At 52.4% G+C, this 18,437-nt stretch overlaps 1 protein-coding gene across 2 annotated transcripts; it reads left to right on the forward strand.

Annotated features, from left to right (window-relative positions):
• Window positions 1-274: 274 nt before the first annotated feature.
• On the forward strand, window positions 275-17,763 carry tbc1d9b (TBC1 domain family member 9b). Of its 2 annotated transcripts, XM_084459465.1 has the most exons (22): window positions 275-563; window positions 2,409-2,519; window positions 2,648-2,766; window positions 3,058-3,286; window positions 3,615-3,873; window positions 4,110-4,317; window positions 4,638-4,835; window positions 4,993-5,151; window positions 5,675-5,825; window positions 8,905-9,119; window positions 9,578-9,695; window positions 9,911-10,196; window positions 10,316-10,445; window positions 11,246-11,344; window positions 11,718-11,786; window positions 12,107-12,347; window positions 12,622-12,687; window positions 13,388-13,459; window positions 13,873-13,923; window positions 14,526-14,585; window positions 14,714-14,811; window positions 14,934-17,763. In XM_084459465.1, exons 1-22 carry the CDS (start codon window positions 446-448, stop codon window positions 15,552-15,554), a joined length of 3,678 nt encoding a protein of 1,225 aa, XP_084315591.1. In that variant the 5' UTR covers window positions 275-445; the 3' UTR covers window positions 15,555-17,763. The 2 variants fall into 2 exon arrangements, with proteins under 2 accessions (XP_084315591.1, XP_084315592.1); XM_084459466.1 differs by lacking the exon at window positions 13,873-13,923.
• The last annotated feature ends 674 nt before the right edge of the window (window positions 17,764-18,437 follow it).

An 18,437-nucleotide genomic window follows, 5' to 3' on the forward strand; every position in this document is an offset into this window, starting at 1 on the left:
GGTTAGGGAGCAGAAGTACGTCTGCTAGTAGCAGCGACGCAGCGTGCCAGGGGCGGGGTTAGGGAGCATAGCAGTGACGCAGCGTGCCGAGGGGCGGGGTTAGGGAGCAGAAGTACGTCTGCTAGTAGCAGCGACGCAGCGTGCGAGGGCGGGGTTAGGGAGCATAGCAGCGACGCAGCGTGCCAGGGGCGGGGTTAGGGAGCATAGCAGCGACGCAGCGTGCCAGGGGCGGGGTTAGGGAGCAGAAGTAGGAAGAGACTCCGACAACAACAACACAGAACTGCTGCTGAACCGAATCCAGCCGAAACACGGCATGAACCCAGCGCCACAGCGAAGGCTCCTCCACGTCTGCATGTAAACTAACCTACCGGAGAGCGTTTTCACAACCAGACTAGAATCTAAATCATTCACCAGACAGGATCAGGGGGAGAAGGTTTTATCCAGGATGTGGATCACTCCGGAGGAGGTCCTGCTGGCCAACGCGCTGTGGGTGAGCGAGAGGGCCAACCCCTTCTTCACCCTGCAGAGGAGGAAGGGCCACGGGAAGGGAGGAGGCATCACCGGTCAGTAGAGACTCAGGTCTGGTCAGTAGAGACTCAGGTCTGGTCAGTAGAGACTCAGGTCTGGTATTTACTGGTCAGTAGAGACACTCAGGTCTGGTATTTACTGGGAAAGGAGGAGGCATCACCGGTCAGTAGAGACACCCAGGTCTGGTCAGTAGAGACTCAGGTCTGGTATTTACTGGTCAGTAGATACTCAGGTCTGGTATTTACTGGTCAGTAGAGACACTCAGGTCTGGTATTTACTGGTCAGTAGAGAGAGAGACTAGGTCTGGTATTTACTGGTCAGTAGAGAGACTAAGTCTCGTATTTACTGGTCAGTAGAGACACTCAGGTCTGGTATTTACTGGTCAGTAGAGACTCAGGTCTGGTATTTACTGGTCAGTAGAGACTCAGGTCTGGTATTTACTGGTCAGTAGAGACTAGGTCTCGTATTTACTGGTCAGTAGAGACTCAGGTCTGGTATTTACTGGTCAGTAGAGACTCAGGTCTGGTATTTACTGGTCAGTAGAGACTCAGGTCTGGTATTTACTGGTCAGTAGAGACTCAGGTCTGGTATTTACCGGTCAGTAGAGACTCAGGTCTGGTCAGTAGAGACTCAGGTCTGGTATTTACCGGTCAGTAGAGACTCAGGTCTGGTCAGTAGAGACTCAGGTCTGGTATTTACTGGTCAGTAGAGACACCCAGGTCTGGTATTTACTGGTGCTATGGTTCGGAAAACACAGCTCACAATGTCCCCCGTGTCAACAGGAGACATTCTTGGGACATGCTAATAAAGCTAGCTGGACATAGCGTAGCGTAGCTCACAGATTTAGACGCTGTGTTACAAAATGACGTCACCCAGTGTTGCTGTGTAACATTGTAACATTGTGTAACATGTGTAACATTGTAACATTGTAACATTGTTGCTAGGCTAGCAGATCTAGGCTAGCTAGCAAACATGGGACCGCAGTGACCTGCGACTAGGCTAGGAAGCTAGGCTCGCTATTCACACTCAATCCCAGATTCAGGATATACAGTAGGCTGAAGTACGCACCATTATGACACTATGGCTTTTACCTGGAGATCACTTGGGGTACAACACATCCATTGTTTTTAACAACGTACATGTCTGATGTTTTTGGTCTGTCCTTATCTGGTATGTTTCTATATGTGTATTGTTGTCTTGTGTTGTTTTTATGGCTGTTTTATGAGCTACGTGGCATTTTAATTTCCTTCGGGATAAATAAAGTGAATCAAATCAAATCAAAGGCTACAGGGTTGTGAGCATGGAGCAGAACAAAGTCACCAATCAGATGTCATGATGAAGCAAATCCTTTATTTCAATCGTCTCGAGACCAAGAAGATGTTAGTTGGGTGGGTTTGTTACTGTATATCCTATTGAAGCCTCTCAAATAGGTTACACAACAGCAGGTCTGTCTCTCAACTCTCTTTGTGAGGTTAATTAGATTATTCTGCAGTACATGCACATGTTGGTGACACAAGTATCATTTTCATCCAGATGTTTCTATTTGAACAGGATGCAGTCTTGCCTTTCACAAGTCCTAATTTTATTGACCCAGATCTACTGCCCTGTCCATCTGGAACTCTGACAATAGAATCCCTTTGGCTTCATTGGGTTATATGGTTTATTTTATGTGCAAGCCTAGCCCTTGGCCTGTGGTAGATTTTGGACCTGTAGTCCCAAGCATGCACTGTTTGCAGCCTACTCCATGCCAGGTCTATGACTTGCCTACACATTAACTTGTAATGTGGAGACAGTAAAATCTGCAGAGGGTGATTCGGTGAGCAAAAAACCCATGGAAGATAGTCAGTTTAGCCTTGGTTCAACATGCCCCCCTCTTGCAGGCTTGTTGGTGGGCACCCTGGATGTGGTGCTGGATTCCAGCGCTCGAGTGGCGCCCTATCGGATCCTGCACCAGACAGGGGAGTCCCAGATCTTCTGGTGCATCGGCTGTGGTGAGTACAAACAAAACATGAATACTTAAACTCATCGGTTGTCTCTTGATTGAAGCATGGCGCTAACAGCTTTGGGGGTCAATGGAGCAGCCTTTGAGATCCTGAGACTCTTGTTTCGATATTCCCAGGATCCTCCAGGAAAGAGATCACGGAGGATTGGGAATGGCTGGAGGCCAACCTTCTCCAGACGCTCTCCATCTTTGACAACGATGAGGACATCACCACCTTTGTGAAGGGGAAGATCCAGGTAGCCATTACAGTTTATTTAGGAATGATCACACGCTATTTCGGCCCGCTGCTTTTAAATGTTCAGATGCTGTGCGATCATAAAAGTTAGTGCTTGTAATGGTTTTATTTTGTTGTTGTTTTTCCCAGCAGTGCACTGTTATCGGCAGTGTGTGGTGGTGGAGTTTTAGTTATTCGAACCACCTTTCCTGCTCTTTAGCTTAGTCAGCGTAATGTGTAAGCCATTTGATAATGATCTATCACCCCCCCCCCCCACACACACACACACACACACACACACACACCTTTCCAGGGCATCATCGCTGAGGAGAACAAGAGCAAGCAGACCCTGGAGGACGAGGATTCTGGCAAGTTCCGCGAGGCGGAGCTGAAGATGAGGAAGCTGTTCGGGATGCCGGAGGAGGAGAAGCTGGTGAACTACTACTCCTGCAGCTACTGGAAGGGCCGCGTGCCACGCCAGGGCTGGGTCTACCTCAGCATCAACCATCTCTGCTTCTACTCATTCCTCCTGGGGAAAGAAGGTAGCGTGTGTGTGTGTGTGTGTGTGTGTGTGTGTGTGTGTGTGTGTTGCGCCTGTGAGTGTCTATGAATGAGCTGCACTGTCGGCAGACAGTGAGTGTGAATCTCATGAGAGAAGTGAATTCAGAGCGAGTGTGTCTGGCGGGAAATGACTATGTTGGAATAATGTGATTGAGTCCTAGTGAATGGGGCCATTTGAATGTCGCAGTAGCACCAACCCCCACGGAAATACCTCTGCTAATTGAATCCTCCCTGGCCCGGCTTCCTGTGCATCTTGGAATGGTTGACCTCCCCTCTATCTCCCTTCCTCTCCCTCATTCACGCCTGCAGTCACCCTGGTGGTGCAGTGGACGGAGGTGACCCAGCTGGAGAAGAACGCCACGCTGCTGTTCCCCGAGAGCGTGCGCGTCAGCACGCGCCACACCGAGCACTACTTCTCCATGTTCCTCAACATCAACGACACCTTCAAGCTGATGGAGCAGCTGGCCAACATGGCCATGCGCCAGCTGCTGGACAACGAGGGCTTCGCGGCCGACCGCACGCTGCCCAAGCCCTGCAAGACCCTAAAAAACGTCTCCGCGCTCAAGAGGTACCGGCGTCGGGGCGGGGGCGGGGCTGTGTCGGGTTGTTTGCCGCCCAAAATGGCACATCTCTTTTGTTTTAACAATTACAAGTACACATCTGAAAATGACAACGCGCAATTTCAAAGATAACCAATCGTTTTAGCTTTGATGCCAGTTACCAGTGGTCTCGCGTTTCCCGGGGACCAACATTATACTATGTCCCTCCCAATTTCCTGTCTTCCCGGACGTGCGTTCGCTCCAGGGACCTGGACGCGCGGGCTAAGAACGAACGCTACCGGGCGCTCTTCCGCCTCACCCAGGACGAGCGTCTGGACGGACACACGGACTGCACCCTGTGGACGCCGTTCGCCAAGATGCACGTGGTGGGTCAGCTATTCGTCTCCAACAACTACATCTGCTTCGCCAGCCGCGAGGAGGACCTCTGCCAACTCATCATACCTCTCCGAGAGGTGCGTGTCTCGTTGATCACACGCGCATACACATGACACTAGGGCGTGTCACGATTTCGATTCGAGATCGGAAATTGATCGAAACGGGCGCTCGATTACAATCATCGGAATCGAAAGCGGGATTGCAATTCAATTCTCCCATTTTTCTCCCCGCCCCTGCGTCCCGCACGGCAGACAAATCAAGCGATGCGGGTAAAAAGTAAACAAGAGTAACGTTAGTCTACTTGCCCACCTCTACTATAAGGTAGCTTTGTTTTCATTTGTTTTTCTCCCTGTTTCTCACCTGTACATGTACTCCACGGTGCCGTCCTGGCCTCCAGGTGTCCATAGTAGAGAAGGCGGACAGCAGCAGTGTCCTGCCCTGTCCCGTGTCCATCAGCACCAAGAACAAGATGACCTTCCTCTTCGCCAACCTCAAAGACCGGGACTTCCTGGTCCAGCGCATCTCCGACTTCCTGCAGCGCACCCCCGACAGCCTCTGGAGCGACGCCAAGGACATGCCTCTGATTGGCCAATCGGTGAGTCAGACCATCTGTCAGCCAGTCGGGAGACCCTATTTAAGAGTCCCGCCTCCCCTTCCCGAACGTACGATCACTCATCCAACGTCCATGTTTATATCTGGACGCTGTGTCCTCCAGCGACTCTCTGACGCCTCCCTCCCCCCCCCCCCTCCAGGGAACCCCCAGCCCCGGCACCTCTCTCCCCTCCAGCCCCTCGGCTGAGGGGGGAGAGCCCGCCCCTGGGCGCCACTACCGCTCCAGCCTGCCCACCGCCACCCAGGGTCTGCTCAGCATCTACCGGAGAGACGCCCCGGAGGACCTGGGGCCCAAAGCTGTGAGTCACTGGTCATCAGATAGACCCCCCCCCCCCTCTGATTGATTGATTGATTTTATTTATTTTTAAGACAGGGACAAGGTACAGTAGACATTTACCCTATAGAATAGGGAGAGACGCACTGTACAAGGTTATAGCTAAACAGCTAATTTCCACCCGCAGTCCCTGGGCAAATAAATATACAGTCTTAAAATAGTGGGGCAAATAGTACACAGTAGGAGAGTTACATACATAGAAGGAATACAAAAAAGTAATGTATGTAGATTAGGGTTCTCACACCCAAGGCAGTCCCATTTTACTGATGATGATGATGATGATGATGATTCCCCTGTGTAATTTCTACTGGCAGATATACGTCAGCGGGCTGGTTCAAGTTAGTCAGTACGTTCGGTTCGACTCTTTCCGGAGTTGGTTTGCACACTCGCCAATCCCTCCCTTTCTATCTCTCTCTCACTCTCTGTCTCTCTCTCTCTCTCTCTCTCTCTCTCTCTCTCTCCCCCTCCCTCTCGCTCCCTCTCCTCAGACCAAGGAGAAGATGAAGGAGGAGTCCTGGAACATCCACTTCTTTGAGTTTGGCCGAGGTGTGTGCATGTACCGCACCTCCAAGACCCGGGAGCTGGTGCTCAACGGCATCCCGGAGAGCCTGCGAGGGGAGCTGTGGCTGCTCTTCTCCGGTAGGACGGCCATCCCTACCTCCCTCCCTCCCTCCCTCCATCCATCCCTCCCTCCCTCCCTCCCTCCCTCCCTCCCTCCCTCCCTCCCTCCATCCATCCATCCATCCATCCATCCATCCATCCATCCATCCCTCCCTCCCTCCCTCCATCCATCCATCCCTCCCTCCCTCCCTCCATCCATCCATCCATCCATCCATCCATCCATCAATCAATCCATCCATCAATTCATCCATCCACCCCTCCCTCCATCCCTCCATCCCTCCATCCCTCCCTCCCTCCATCCATCCATCCATCGGCATAATCAAAAGCCTTTTAAGCGCAGTCATCCTCCATAGTGACCATTACCACGCAAAAACCATTGTCCTTGAACAGCCGGCAGCCATCGTGTGTCGTGCCGTTTGTCACTTCTGCCCTGTGGCCGCGTAGACTTGCACCACGGCGCCCGGGAAGCCGGCCTTCGCCGTAGTAGCTCTCTTCCACGGTTCTTCTATCCGTTCCACGCTGGAAACCACAACCACAATATGGTGTCAGTTCAGAGGAACCGTTCCCCAAGAGAGTTCTCTGTTTCCACTGAATGAAACCACTGTGTACCTAACTACTTACGGCAAGCTCCGCCTCCGTCTGGTGTCATTTTACATATTTATATATATGTCGTATTTGGAGAAGGCAACGGTAAAGCAGTAGACCTATGTCTGCCTATACGGTGACTGTAGCCATGTTTCCATCCACACGTTTTATGCGAATTAAGTTATATCGAATTAAAAATGCCTCATGGAAACAGTCAAATTCGATTAAAAGTCATGAAAATCGACAAAAAGTTTGTACTGTCGATCTCATCGGATTTTCTCTTGTTTGATAAAAGTCTTTTGTGATAAATGCTTTATCCGATTTAAAGCTCTAGATGGAAACGCACGTTCACCGGCTTTGTTCGCATTCATATTTTTAGCGATCCTCACACAATTGACAAGTGGATGGAAACATGGCTTGTGACACGGCGGCGTTTTAGTTTTTTAGACATTGATTCACACTTCCTTAATCACCACGCTTAGATGATCAGTAGAAGAAGCTTAGACTGGCTGAAGAGCAGAGCTTGACCTCGCATAAGACAATGGGATGTGTGTTTTCAGGAGTAGGAGTGATGATTGGTGTGTGTGTGTGTGTGTGCGTGTGTGTGTGCGTGTGTGTGTGTGTATGTGCGTGTGTGCATGCTTGTGAAATGGGGTTCTTGCCATTAAGCCTGGGTGTGAGTAGGTGTCTGCTCTGTAGAGCTGGAGTGAGTGTCAGCCACTGTGATAGTAACACTGTGTGAATATAAGAGAGTGTGTGTGCGTGCGTGCGTGTGTGTGTATGATGACAACTGCAGCTGGAAGGCAGGGAGTCCTCCTCCTCTGTTACCACGGCGAGGTGGCCGGCGTTTGTCTTACTCCCGTCCGTGGCGCAGGTCAAGCCGTGACACGTCTCAGACCCAGTCACCCCCCCCCCCCCGGCCAGTCACCAGGATCAGCTGACTGAGTCATGTGGCTCGGGAGGGAAGGATAACAGCGCGTGTGTGTGTGTGTGTGTGTGTGTGTGTGTGTGTGTGTGTGTGTGTGTGTGTGTGAGGTGGGGGGTAACTTACATAATGACAACAAAGCTTTGAGGATCACCAAGCGATGCACTTTGAACTCTCCATAAAGACGAACAGCTTGGGGGATTCCCAGCTTGGAGGACAGAGATGACCTGGGATCTGATACAAGAACCATATTAGCACAGAACAGCTACCGCTATCAATGACTATCAATAACTAAGCATCTATTACATGCTCTCCCTCCTTCTCCTCCCTCCTTCTCCTCCCCCTCCTCTTCTCCCTTCTCTCCTCCCTCCTCCTCTCCTCCCTCCTTCACCTCTCCCTGCCTCTCCTCCCCCTCCTCTCCTCCCTCCTTCACCTCTCCCTCCCTCTCCTCCCCCTCCTCTCCTCCCTCCTTCACCTCTCCCTGCCTCTCCTCCCCCTCCTCTCCTCCCTCCTTCACCTCTCCCTCCCTCTCCTCCCCCTCCTTCACCTCTCCCTCCCTCTCCTCCCTCCTTCACCTCTCCCTCCCTCTCCTCCCCCTCCTTCACCTCTCCCTCCCTCTCCTCCTCCACCTCCCTCCCCCTCCTCCTCTCCCTCCCTCTCCTCCCCCTCCTCTCCTCCCTCCTTCACCTCTCCCTCCCTCTCCTCCCCCTCCTCTCCTCCCTCCTTCACCTCTCCCTCCCTCTCCTCCCCCTCCCTCTCCTCCCTCCTTCACCTCTCCCTCCCTCTCCTCCTCCACCTCTCCTCCCTCCTTCACCTCTCCCTCCCTCTCCTCCCCCTCCACTCCTCCCTCCTTCACCTCTCCCTCTCCTCCCCCTCCTTCACCTCCCCCTCCCTCTCCTCCCTCCTTCACCTCTCCCTCTCCTCTCCCTCCCTCTCCTCCCCCTCCTCTCCTCCCTCCTTCACCTCTCCCTCCCTCTCCTCCCCCTCCTCTCCTCCCTCCTTCACCTCTCCCTCCCTCTCCTCCTCCACCTCCCTCCCCCTCCTCCTCTCCTCCCTCACCTCCTCCTCCTCTCCTCCCTCCTTCACCTCTCCCTCCCTCTCCTCCCCCTCCTCCTCCCTCCTTCACCTCTCCCTCTCCTCCCCCTCCTCTCCTCCCTCCTTCACCTCTCCCTCCCTCTCCTCCCCCTCCTCTCCTCCCTCCTTCACCTCTCCCTCCCTCTCCTCCCCCTCCTCTCCTCCCTCCTTCACATCTCCCTCCTCTCCTCCCTCCTCTCCTCCCTCCTTCACCTCTCCCTCCCTCTCCTCCCCCCCTCCTCTCCCTCCTTCACCTCTCCCTCCCTCTCCTCCCCCTCCTCTCCTCCCTCCTTCACCTCTCCCTCCCTCTCCTCCTCCACCTCCCTCCCCCTCCTCCTCTCCTCCCTCACCTCCTCCACCTCCCTCCCCCTCCTCCTCTCCTCCCTCACCTCCTCCCCCTCCTCTCCTCCCTCCTTCACCTCTCCCTCCCTCTCCTCCCCCTCCCTCTCCTCCCCCTCCTCCTCTCCTCCCTCACCTCCTCCTCCTCTCCCTCCACCTCCACCGCGCCCCCAGGAGCCCAGAACGAGATGGCCAGCCACCCCGGGTACTACGGCGAGCTGGTGGAGCAGGCCATGGGTCGCTGCACGCTGGCCACCGAGGAGATCGAGCGCGACCTCCACCGCTCCATGCCCGAGCACCACGCCTTCCAGAACGAGACGGGCATCGCCGCGCTGCGCCGCGTGCTCACCGCCTACGCCTGCCGCAACCCGGGCATCGGCTACTGCCAGGTCCGCCGCCGCCGCCTGGATCGTAACGCGCTGGGAGAGATCGGGGGCGTTACAGCAAGGGGAGGCCGGGGGGGGGGGGGGAGGGGGGGGTACGGGTTGAAATGTTCCTGATTTGAATTTTCTCCCTTTCTTTGTCTCCCTCTTGTTCTCTCTCTTTGTCTCCACCCCCTCATCTTTCTCTCTCTCTCTCTCTCTCTCTCTCTCTCTCTCTCCCTCTCTGCTTACCCCTCCCTATCTGTCTCTCTCTCTCTCTTAATTAAATTCAGTATGCTTTAAGCGTTAAGAGAACAATTCAATAACAATTGAGTATACAAAAAAATTAAGTTTACAATTAATTTAGTAAACTAACAGATAGATAGAGAAATAGGTCAAAAAAGAGATGATAAAAAAAAAAAATGTCTCTCTCCTCTCTCCTCTCTCCTCTCTCCTCTCTCCTCTCTCCTCTCTCCTCTCTCCAGGCCATGAACATAGTAACGTCCGTGCTGCTGCTCTACTGTACTGAGGAGCAGGCCTTCTGGCTACTGGTCTCTCTCTGTGAGAGGATGCTGCCCGACTATTACAACACCAGGGTCGTGGGTGAGTCAGCACTATTACAACACCAGGGTCGTGGGTGAGTTAGTCAGGTTTGGTCTCTCTGCATCAGAATAGGGAGACCAACGACAACAGCTGCCTTCATAATGCTGAAACCGGTGTGTGTGTGTGTGTGTGTGTGTGTGTGTGTGTGTGTGTGTGTGTCTGTCTGTCTCTCTCTCTCTCTCTTTCTCTCTCTCTCTCTCTCTCCACCTCTCCAGGAGCTCTGGTGGACCAGGGCGTGTTCGAGGAGCTGACCCGGGAGTGTCTCCCCCTGCTGTACGAGCACATGCAGGACCTGGGCGTCATCTCCACCATCTCGCTGTCCTGGTTCCTCACCCTCTTCCTCTCCGTCATGCCGTTCGACAGCGCCGTGCTGCTGGTCGACTGCTTCTTCTACGAGGGCATCAAGGTCATCTTCCAGGTGGCTCTCGCCGTGCTGCACGCCAACATGGACCCCCTGCTGGGCTGCTCCGACGAGGGCGAGGCCATGACCATACTGGGACGGTGAGGGGGAGGGAGAGTAGACAGAGGGGGTGGAAAAAGGAAGTTCAAAGGGATGAGATATGTACTAACTGTGTGTCTCTCTCTCTGTCTCTCTCTTCCTCTCTCTCTCTTCCTCTCAGGTACCTGGACAACGTAGTCAACAAGCAGACGGCGTCTCCGCCCATCCCCCACCTCCACGCCCTGCTGACCAGCGGGGACACGCCCCCGCCCGAGATCGACGTGTTTGACCTCATCAAGTCCTCCTACGAGGTGGGCAGCCCAGCGGCTAGAGCGTCTTGACCGGTGATCGGAAAGGCTCAATGACGCTGATCAAGGCCCATGTAGCTCACCCCAACACTAGCTGAAAACACACACACATTATACCCACACACACACATTATACCCACACACACACATTATACCCACACACACACATTATACCCACACACACACATTATACCCACCCACACACATTATACCCACACACACATTATACCCACACACACACATTATACCCACACACACATTATACCCACACACACACATTATACCCACACACACACATTATACCCACACACACACAAATATTATACCCACACACACACATTATACCCACACACACACACACATTATACCCACACACACACATTATACCCACCCACACACACACATTATACCCACACACACACATTATACCCACACACACACATTATACCCACACACACACATTATACCCACACACACACATTATACCCACACACACACATTATACCCACACACACACATTATACCCACACACAAACATGATACCCACACACACACATGATACCCCCACACACACACATTATACCCACACACACACATTATACCCACACACAAACATGATACCCACACACACACATGATACCCCCACACACACACATTATACCCACACACACACACATTATACCGGAATCCCGGTGATTATTTTTGTGTCCTCTCACCGGCAGACTTGGTCTCACTGTCTGCTGTTATTATTATAACTCTTAACCATTCACTGCTTCCCTCTGTGTCCCCGTGTCCCCGAACAGAAGTTTGGCAGCCTGCGTGCCGACGTCATCGAGCAGATGAGGTTCAAGCAGAGGTTAAAGGTCATCCAGTCTCTGGAGGACACGGCCAAGAGGAGCGTGGTGAGTCCGTAGTACGGGTCGGCTGTAGCTCAGTTGGTAGAGCGGGTCGTTCAATGTCGAAGGGTCAGTGGTTCGAATCCCAGCTCCGACTGTCCACATGTCGAAGTGTCCTTGAGCAAGACACCTAACCCCAAATTGCTCCCAATGAGCAGGTTAGCACCTTGCATGGCAGCTGCCGCCATTGGTGTGTGAATGTGTGTGTGAATGGGTGAATGAGAGGCCATTGTAAAGCGCTTTGAGTGCCGCTAAGGTGCTAAAGCGCTATATAAGTGCAGTCCATTTACCATTTACGGGGGTGGGGGGGGGTGGGGGTGACGCCCTGAGTGGTGACTTGGGGACGCCTCTGTGACTCAGCGTGGTGTTGTTCCCGCAGGTGAGGGCCATGATGACCGACTCGGCCTTCTGCATGGAGGAGCTGGAGGAGCTCTACGTCCTCTTCAAGGTGAGAGAGAGAGAGACGCCACCCGTCCGCATTCCACCGTTTGGTTCGTCGTAACGTCCGAATCAGACTTAGCTACGCGGCTAAACCTTTGTTTTTGTTTGGAGAGCCTGGGCTGAGTTTCCCAGAGGCATCGTAGCGCTACGTTCATCGTAAGCTACGGCGTTCATCGTAGCGCTACGTTCATCGCTACGATGCCTCTGGGAAACTCAGCCCTGAACACTGCAGCGTTCGGTACGTTAACCCAGCCTCGACGCCACAGGGCGCGGCGTCCAAAATCCAGCCCCCGACAGTTAGTTAAACCCCCCCCCCACCTCACGCAGGCCAAGCACATCACCAGCTGCTACTGGGGGGCGAGCAGCACGGCGGCGGAGCGCCACGACCCCAGCCTGCCCTACCTGGAGCAGTACCGCATCCACCTGGGCCAGTTCTCCCAGCTGTTCGGCTGCCTGGGGACCTGGATGTGCGGCGCGCACACCGCCACGCTGGCCGCCCGCCTCTTCCGCCTGCTGGACCAGAACAAGGACGGCCTCATCAACTTCAAGGAGTTCGTCACCGGCCTGAGTGAGAGGCGGAGCATTTCGGCGTTATCGCTTGTTGTTTTTTTGGGGGGGCGGGGGGATTATTGGTTGGTGCCAAGTTGGGGGAAGGGGGGGGGGGGGGGTATTGTAGCGTACCAAGTTGTACCTGGAAACGTAGTTGGTTTTTTTTGGGGGGGGGGGGGATTATTGGTTGGTGCCAAGTTGGGGGAAGGGAGGGGGGGGGTATTGGAGCGTACCAAGTTGTACCTGGAAACGGAGAACCCCTCTGATGCCGTCTTCCTTGTCGTCCCGCCCAGGTGGGATGTACCACGGAGACATGACCGAGAAGCTGAAGATGCTGTACAAGCTCCACCTGCCCCCAGGTAAACCGACGGCGCGCGGCCGTGCGACAACGCCATTTCAGCAACGCCGTCCTCTCTCTTCTGCTTGTGCGTGAATGTATTACTAGTGAGCAGTGTTGGGCGAGTTACTTCATAAAACTCATTCCTGTCCGAATCATACAGTAGGAGTGCTGATCTAGGATCAGTTTGGCATCTTAGATCATAATAGCTCCATAAATATCTGATCCTAGACCAGCACCCTTGGCACATCTCAACCCTGATGGCATAAACAGTTCAGTCACGACTGCAGAGACCGCATGTACATATCAACCTCATGAAAGGGAGCAGGCACGCGCATAAGTAACTCATCACATTTTTTAATAGGTCAGTAACTATAATCTGATTGCTGACAATTCAAACGTAATACATTCCAAACTACTGGAAAAAGTAATCCGATTACAGTAATCCGTTACTTTGTAATCAGCTACTTCCAACACTGCTAGAACGAACGGCAACATCAGAACAGACTGACCTCTCGTTCACTGGCTTCACTCTCTTCACGCGGAAACTGATTCTGAACATCAGCAGATGCAGAGGAAGTGATCTGGCCAGAGTCAGCGTGTGACCCTGGGGGGGGGGGGTGTTGCGTAAGAGAAGACGCCTCTGTGCTTGTCTGTGGTTTGGAAGCGAAGAGCGCGCGGACGCGTCCGCCTCGTTTTACCGCCTTCTGTTTACCTCGCAGCGTTGTGTCCGGAGGAGGCGGAGTCAGCACTGGAGGCCACTCAGTTCTTCACGGACGATGACACGCCAGAGGGTAAACACACACACACGCGCGCGTGCACGCTGAACACACACTTACATAGATGGCACGTGTTATATAACATGGCTACAGCACCTGCTTGAAACGCTTAGAACAAACACTGTTACATCTGTATTGGAGGGAACACACACACACACACAAGCGAGCGAGCAGCATCCTATACTTGGGCGTGTTTCTTACTGCCCTACTCTTGCATGTTTCTGCTTCTGGAGAACCCAGTTCCTACTACTTGATAACTGAATGTTCTCATTTTCCGTATTCTCTCCTAAACTCTGTATCTTTTCCTCCTCTCTGCTATTTTGATGTATCTCTCTCTCGTTTCCCTCTCTCTCTCTCTCTCTCTCTCTCTCTCTCTCTCTCTCTCATTCTATCCATCTCTTGTTCCGTTTGATTTCTCGCCACTCCAGAATCTCCCTTCCTGTCTGAGCTGGACTTCCTGGTGCAGGAAGTGACCTCAGGTTTGTCTCTCTGTGACTCGCCGGGTCACAAAGAAGCTTTTGACGAGCATAATGGTGGCAACACTGTCAATTATTAAAAACCTTTCCTTTCCAAGAAACCATATAATCTGGTGAAAATAGCCATCATGCAAGGCCCTGTGCGCACACACACACCTCTTTGTTTTCCAAGAGAGTTGACTATACCAACTAGGTAATATGGTGAAATGATAGCTCTTTCTGATGATAAAGCATTTTCCAAAGTGACATGACATGGTGACAGCCCCCCCCCCCCCCCCCACATCTCTTCTCTGTACACCCCCACTCTGAGCTCACTGCTGCACTGCTACCTCTAGAGAAATTACACCACATTCCCTTTCCTCTCTCTCTCTAGTGTACTTTCTTGAAGGTGTTGGGTTAGTTGACTCATCCTCTGTGAGGTTGATGTCTCGCCCCTCCCTCTAAACCACCTTGGTTTCACACTCTAAACCCCCCCCCCCCCCCCCACCACAACCTGTCGAACCTGTCACTTCACCACCGGCCGCTCGTGCACATTGGTGTGGCTGTTTCCCCGTAGTGGCTCTGACGACTTTGTCGGGGCTGACGATGCTGTTGGTTGTCCGCAGGAGACGACGCGAAAGAGGGCGGCGACGCGTCCGGTAGCGGAGATGCAGAGGAGAAGAAAGGTAGGCCTCGCGACGCTTGTACAACCGCTGGAACTATAATGTGTGTCGCTCTGCTCAAACGCCTCTACCCGGGGTTGTACTGCCCTCTGCTGGGTGAAGCTAGTATTGTGCTCCCGTGTGTGTTTCAGAGGAGAAGGTGAAAGACTACAAGTACTACCTGAGGATGTGGGCCAAGGAGAAAGAGCCCAAAAAGGAGACCATTAAGGACCTTCCCAGGATGAACCAGGTAAAATATGTTTACATACGAGCTTGCGCTGGAAGCGACACACGTTCGTTCATGTCGGCCTCAACCGTTCTCCTCACTGACCTCCTCCTCCTTCTCCTCCTTCCTCCTCCTGCTCTCTACAGGAGCAGTTTATAGAGCTGTGTAAGACCCTGTACAACATGTTCAGCGAGGACCCTCTGGAGCAGGAGCTCTACCACGCCATCGCCACCGTCGCCAGCCTGCTGCTGCGCATCGGAGAGGTGGGCAAGAAGTTCACCAACAACAACGGCGCCAAGAAGCCGGACAACGGCGCCCAGGCCCCCGTCTCCGCCGCCGAGGCCCAGTCCGACAGGGAGGACTCGAACGGGGAGGGCGTGTTGGGCCAGTCCCTGGTCTGCCGGGCCTTGGCCGAGGCCCAGCTGGAGACGCCGCCGCCGCAGACGTCGGACGAGGAGGCCAAGGACGACACGTCGGTCTCCTCCTACTCCATGGTGAGCGCCGGCTCGCTGCAGTGCGAGGACATCGCCGACGACACCGTCCTGATCGGCTGCGGCGAGCGGCGTCGGGGGAGCACGCTGGACGGCGATTGGTCGATCACCTTCGAGCAGGTGCTGGCCTCGCTGCTCACCGAGCCGGCGCTCGTGGACTACTTTGAGAAGAAGGGGGACATCGGAGCCAAAATGGCGGCCTGTAAGGCCCAGCGGGCGGTGGAGAGGCAGGTGAGCTCGTCCAGCGACCACGAGCTGGCCCATCATTCGGTCTAAGGGAGCCCGGGCGGGTCCAGAACATCCAGAACATCCAGAACGCCATCCTCCAGAACTGTGGGCCGATATCACTTAACACTGTCTGCAGACATTTCAATGTCATAAGTCACTACTGGGTCTCTCACCACCCAAGTCATATGGAGCCCTGGACCTGTCTCGCTGTCACCATTGTTTTATTGTTCAAAAAACAGATGTATCTATAGGAAATGTATCTTCACTTCGGACCTGCATAGGTAAAAGCCTTTTGTTAAAAGCCACACAACGAAAAATGTTTGGAAACGTAGTGGCTTCTTGGTCGGTTGACTCCAGATGTGTTCATGTACCTACTGTCAGTGCGCCCTCTTGCTTCTCAAGCACTCTGCGGACCACCTACTCAGTGGATAAAAGCCTTTAGTGAGAGACACGCCCTACTGTATGTGATAACGCACGACAGTCTCAACTTAAAGAACGAAAGCATTGCCTTAAAAAAACACAAAAAAAACATCATGTACACTTGTTAGATTTAGAATGTTTTTTATTTTGTTACGTTTTGCCTGTTTTGGTTTTGTTTTCTGAGGGAGAAAGTCGGTGGAAGGAGTTTATTCTCTGCTCTGGCCTGTAACTTTCAAATCTCTTTTCGGCAGTTGGTTATTGAAACTACCTCGGAGACTGGTAGGCCTTCACTTGTTCTGGTGTGGTAACACTGGTGTGATTTCAGAGAATCTGTCTCTCTGCCCCCTACCCTGACGGTCATCAAATCTGCAGCCTTTAGATAAACGAAACTCATCGGCCTATTGGTCCGACCGTCATAACTTAGCAAGCATCTAATCGGACTGATTGGTCCAGACAGATTGTTATGACGTCGGTTGTAGGTTGTGATTGTGTTATTACGTGTAGGGACGTCATGGAGGCCATCCGGATAGTGTACTCAGACCATCAGTGTTTTAACTTTCATTTTAGCTGTACTGATAGTTGGAACCGGTCGAGACACCTTCTTTCCTGGTGATTCATATCTATAACATTATATGATGACATGTTAGCCTCAAAAAAAAAACTTTCTAAAAAGTCCTGTTTTAGTTTGTCTGCATACACGGCATTTGGCGATAGCTGTTAATTTTTTGCTGTGTATTATTTTCGTATCCTCTACTCAGAGCTTTTACCGAGATGCCGTATCTCCATAACAAAATACTGAAGCCTCAGATTGGCTATCTATGCTTATGTAAAGGCATTGGGAAAACAGTGTTACTGACAGATAGATTTACCTTGTTTATCAAAAATGTGCTTCAACGTTTATCACATGAGACCATCCACATTGGGTTTGAGCACATCCATTTGAAAGAGTGATATTTTGCACAGGCTCTAGGATACTGTATAAAAGCCATTATTTCACTCAGCCATTTCCTTGTGTCTGGACTTAGTCGACATTGATAGAGGTAAAAGTACTGGGTAGACATACGTTTGACTTCACATAACCTTCCGATAAGGATTTAGCAAGGCTTCTTTAGATTTACCGAGAGAATAAGCTGGACTTTTTGGAGCAGCAGGCCATGGACTCTTCACAGAACTCGGTGTCATCCCTCCGAGACCTTCCAGACAGATCTGAGATCTGGGGATAATGCGCTGGCGCTCTCCAGTATTGATCTCAGATACTGATCTCCCAGCACAAGAGAACCCGGCTACTGAGTCTGTTTTGCCCCGCTCAAGCATCAATCAGTAGTCAGCCAAAGCTTTACCCAGACTGGAGTGCTAAAAGAGCTGTACATATTATAGAACATACGTTTTGCTCAAGAGCCAAGCTTGAACCATTACAGTGGAAACACCATAAGTATATCAGCACTTTGTAAGATAAATAGTTTCATACCCAATTTAAATTGATCACAGTGTTATTTTGGTTCAAGTCCCAGCTCATCAAATTGTGTTTAGATTGTTTAGCAATGTTGGCACTCAATCTTTCTCATATATTTCGCTTGCATCTGGCTGTTTCTGCTACTGTGTGTAATGATAACGCTAATGATGTGACTAATATGCTTGTTTACTTTACAGACTACTTACTTAATATGAATCGGCTATAAGACAGAAAGTGGACTTGGGTTCTTGGTTGGTTCCTGGACATGTGGATGTTCCAAGTATTTCTGTCATCTTATAGCTTGAATAGTGTCTTCACTCAATGTATCCACATAACACTTTATTTATTCACGTATTTGCTTTTTTAAATTGTCATTGATCAGTACTGTACTATATTGTGTAATAAATATACAAATACTGAATGAAACTATGTACTCTGACATTGTGTTCTGTCTTTGCCACATCATTCTGAGCAGATTGGGCTCTTCCTCGTCTAGAGCTGCTGAACTACTCTAGAAATCTACTTCCCCACCTGACCATTTCAAACATGTTCACTCTAGCAGTGGGCAAAGACAGGTGGTAGATGGGTCAGCGGTTTGAGCGCCTTATAGTAGCATTAGGTTTGAGCCCCGTTACGAGATCCCGTCGCCATCCCTAGCCTCTCTCAGCCAGCTCCAGCCCCTAGCCTCCCTCAACCAGCCCCGAGCCTCTCTCAGCCAGCCCCTAGCCTCTCTCAGCCAGCCCCAGCCCGCAGCCTCCCTCAGCCAGCCCCTAGCCTCTCTCAGCCAGCCCCTAGCCTCCCTCAACCAGCCCCTAGCCTCTCTCAGCCAGCCCCAGCCCGCAGCCTCCCTCAACCAGCCCCGAGCCTCCCTCAACCAGCCCCGAGCCTCCCTCAACCAGCCCCTAGCCTCTCTCAGCCAGCCCCAGCCCGCAGCCTCCCTCAACCAGCCCCTAGCCTCTCTCAGCCAGCCCCTAGCCTCTCTCAGCCAGCCCGCAGCCTCCCTCAACCAGCCCCTAGCCTCTCTCAGCCAGCCCCGAGCCTCTCAGCCAGCCCCGAGC

Source organism: Borostomias antarcticus (assembly GCF_949987555.1).
Source record: "Borostomias antarcticus genome assembly, chromosome: 28".
NCBI classification, from domain to species: domain Eukaryota; kingdom Metazoa; phylum Chordata; class Actinopteri; order Stomiiformes; family Stomiidae; genus Borostomias; species Borostomias antarcticus.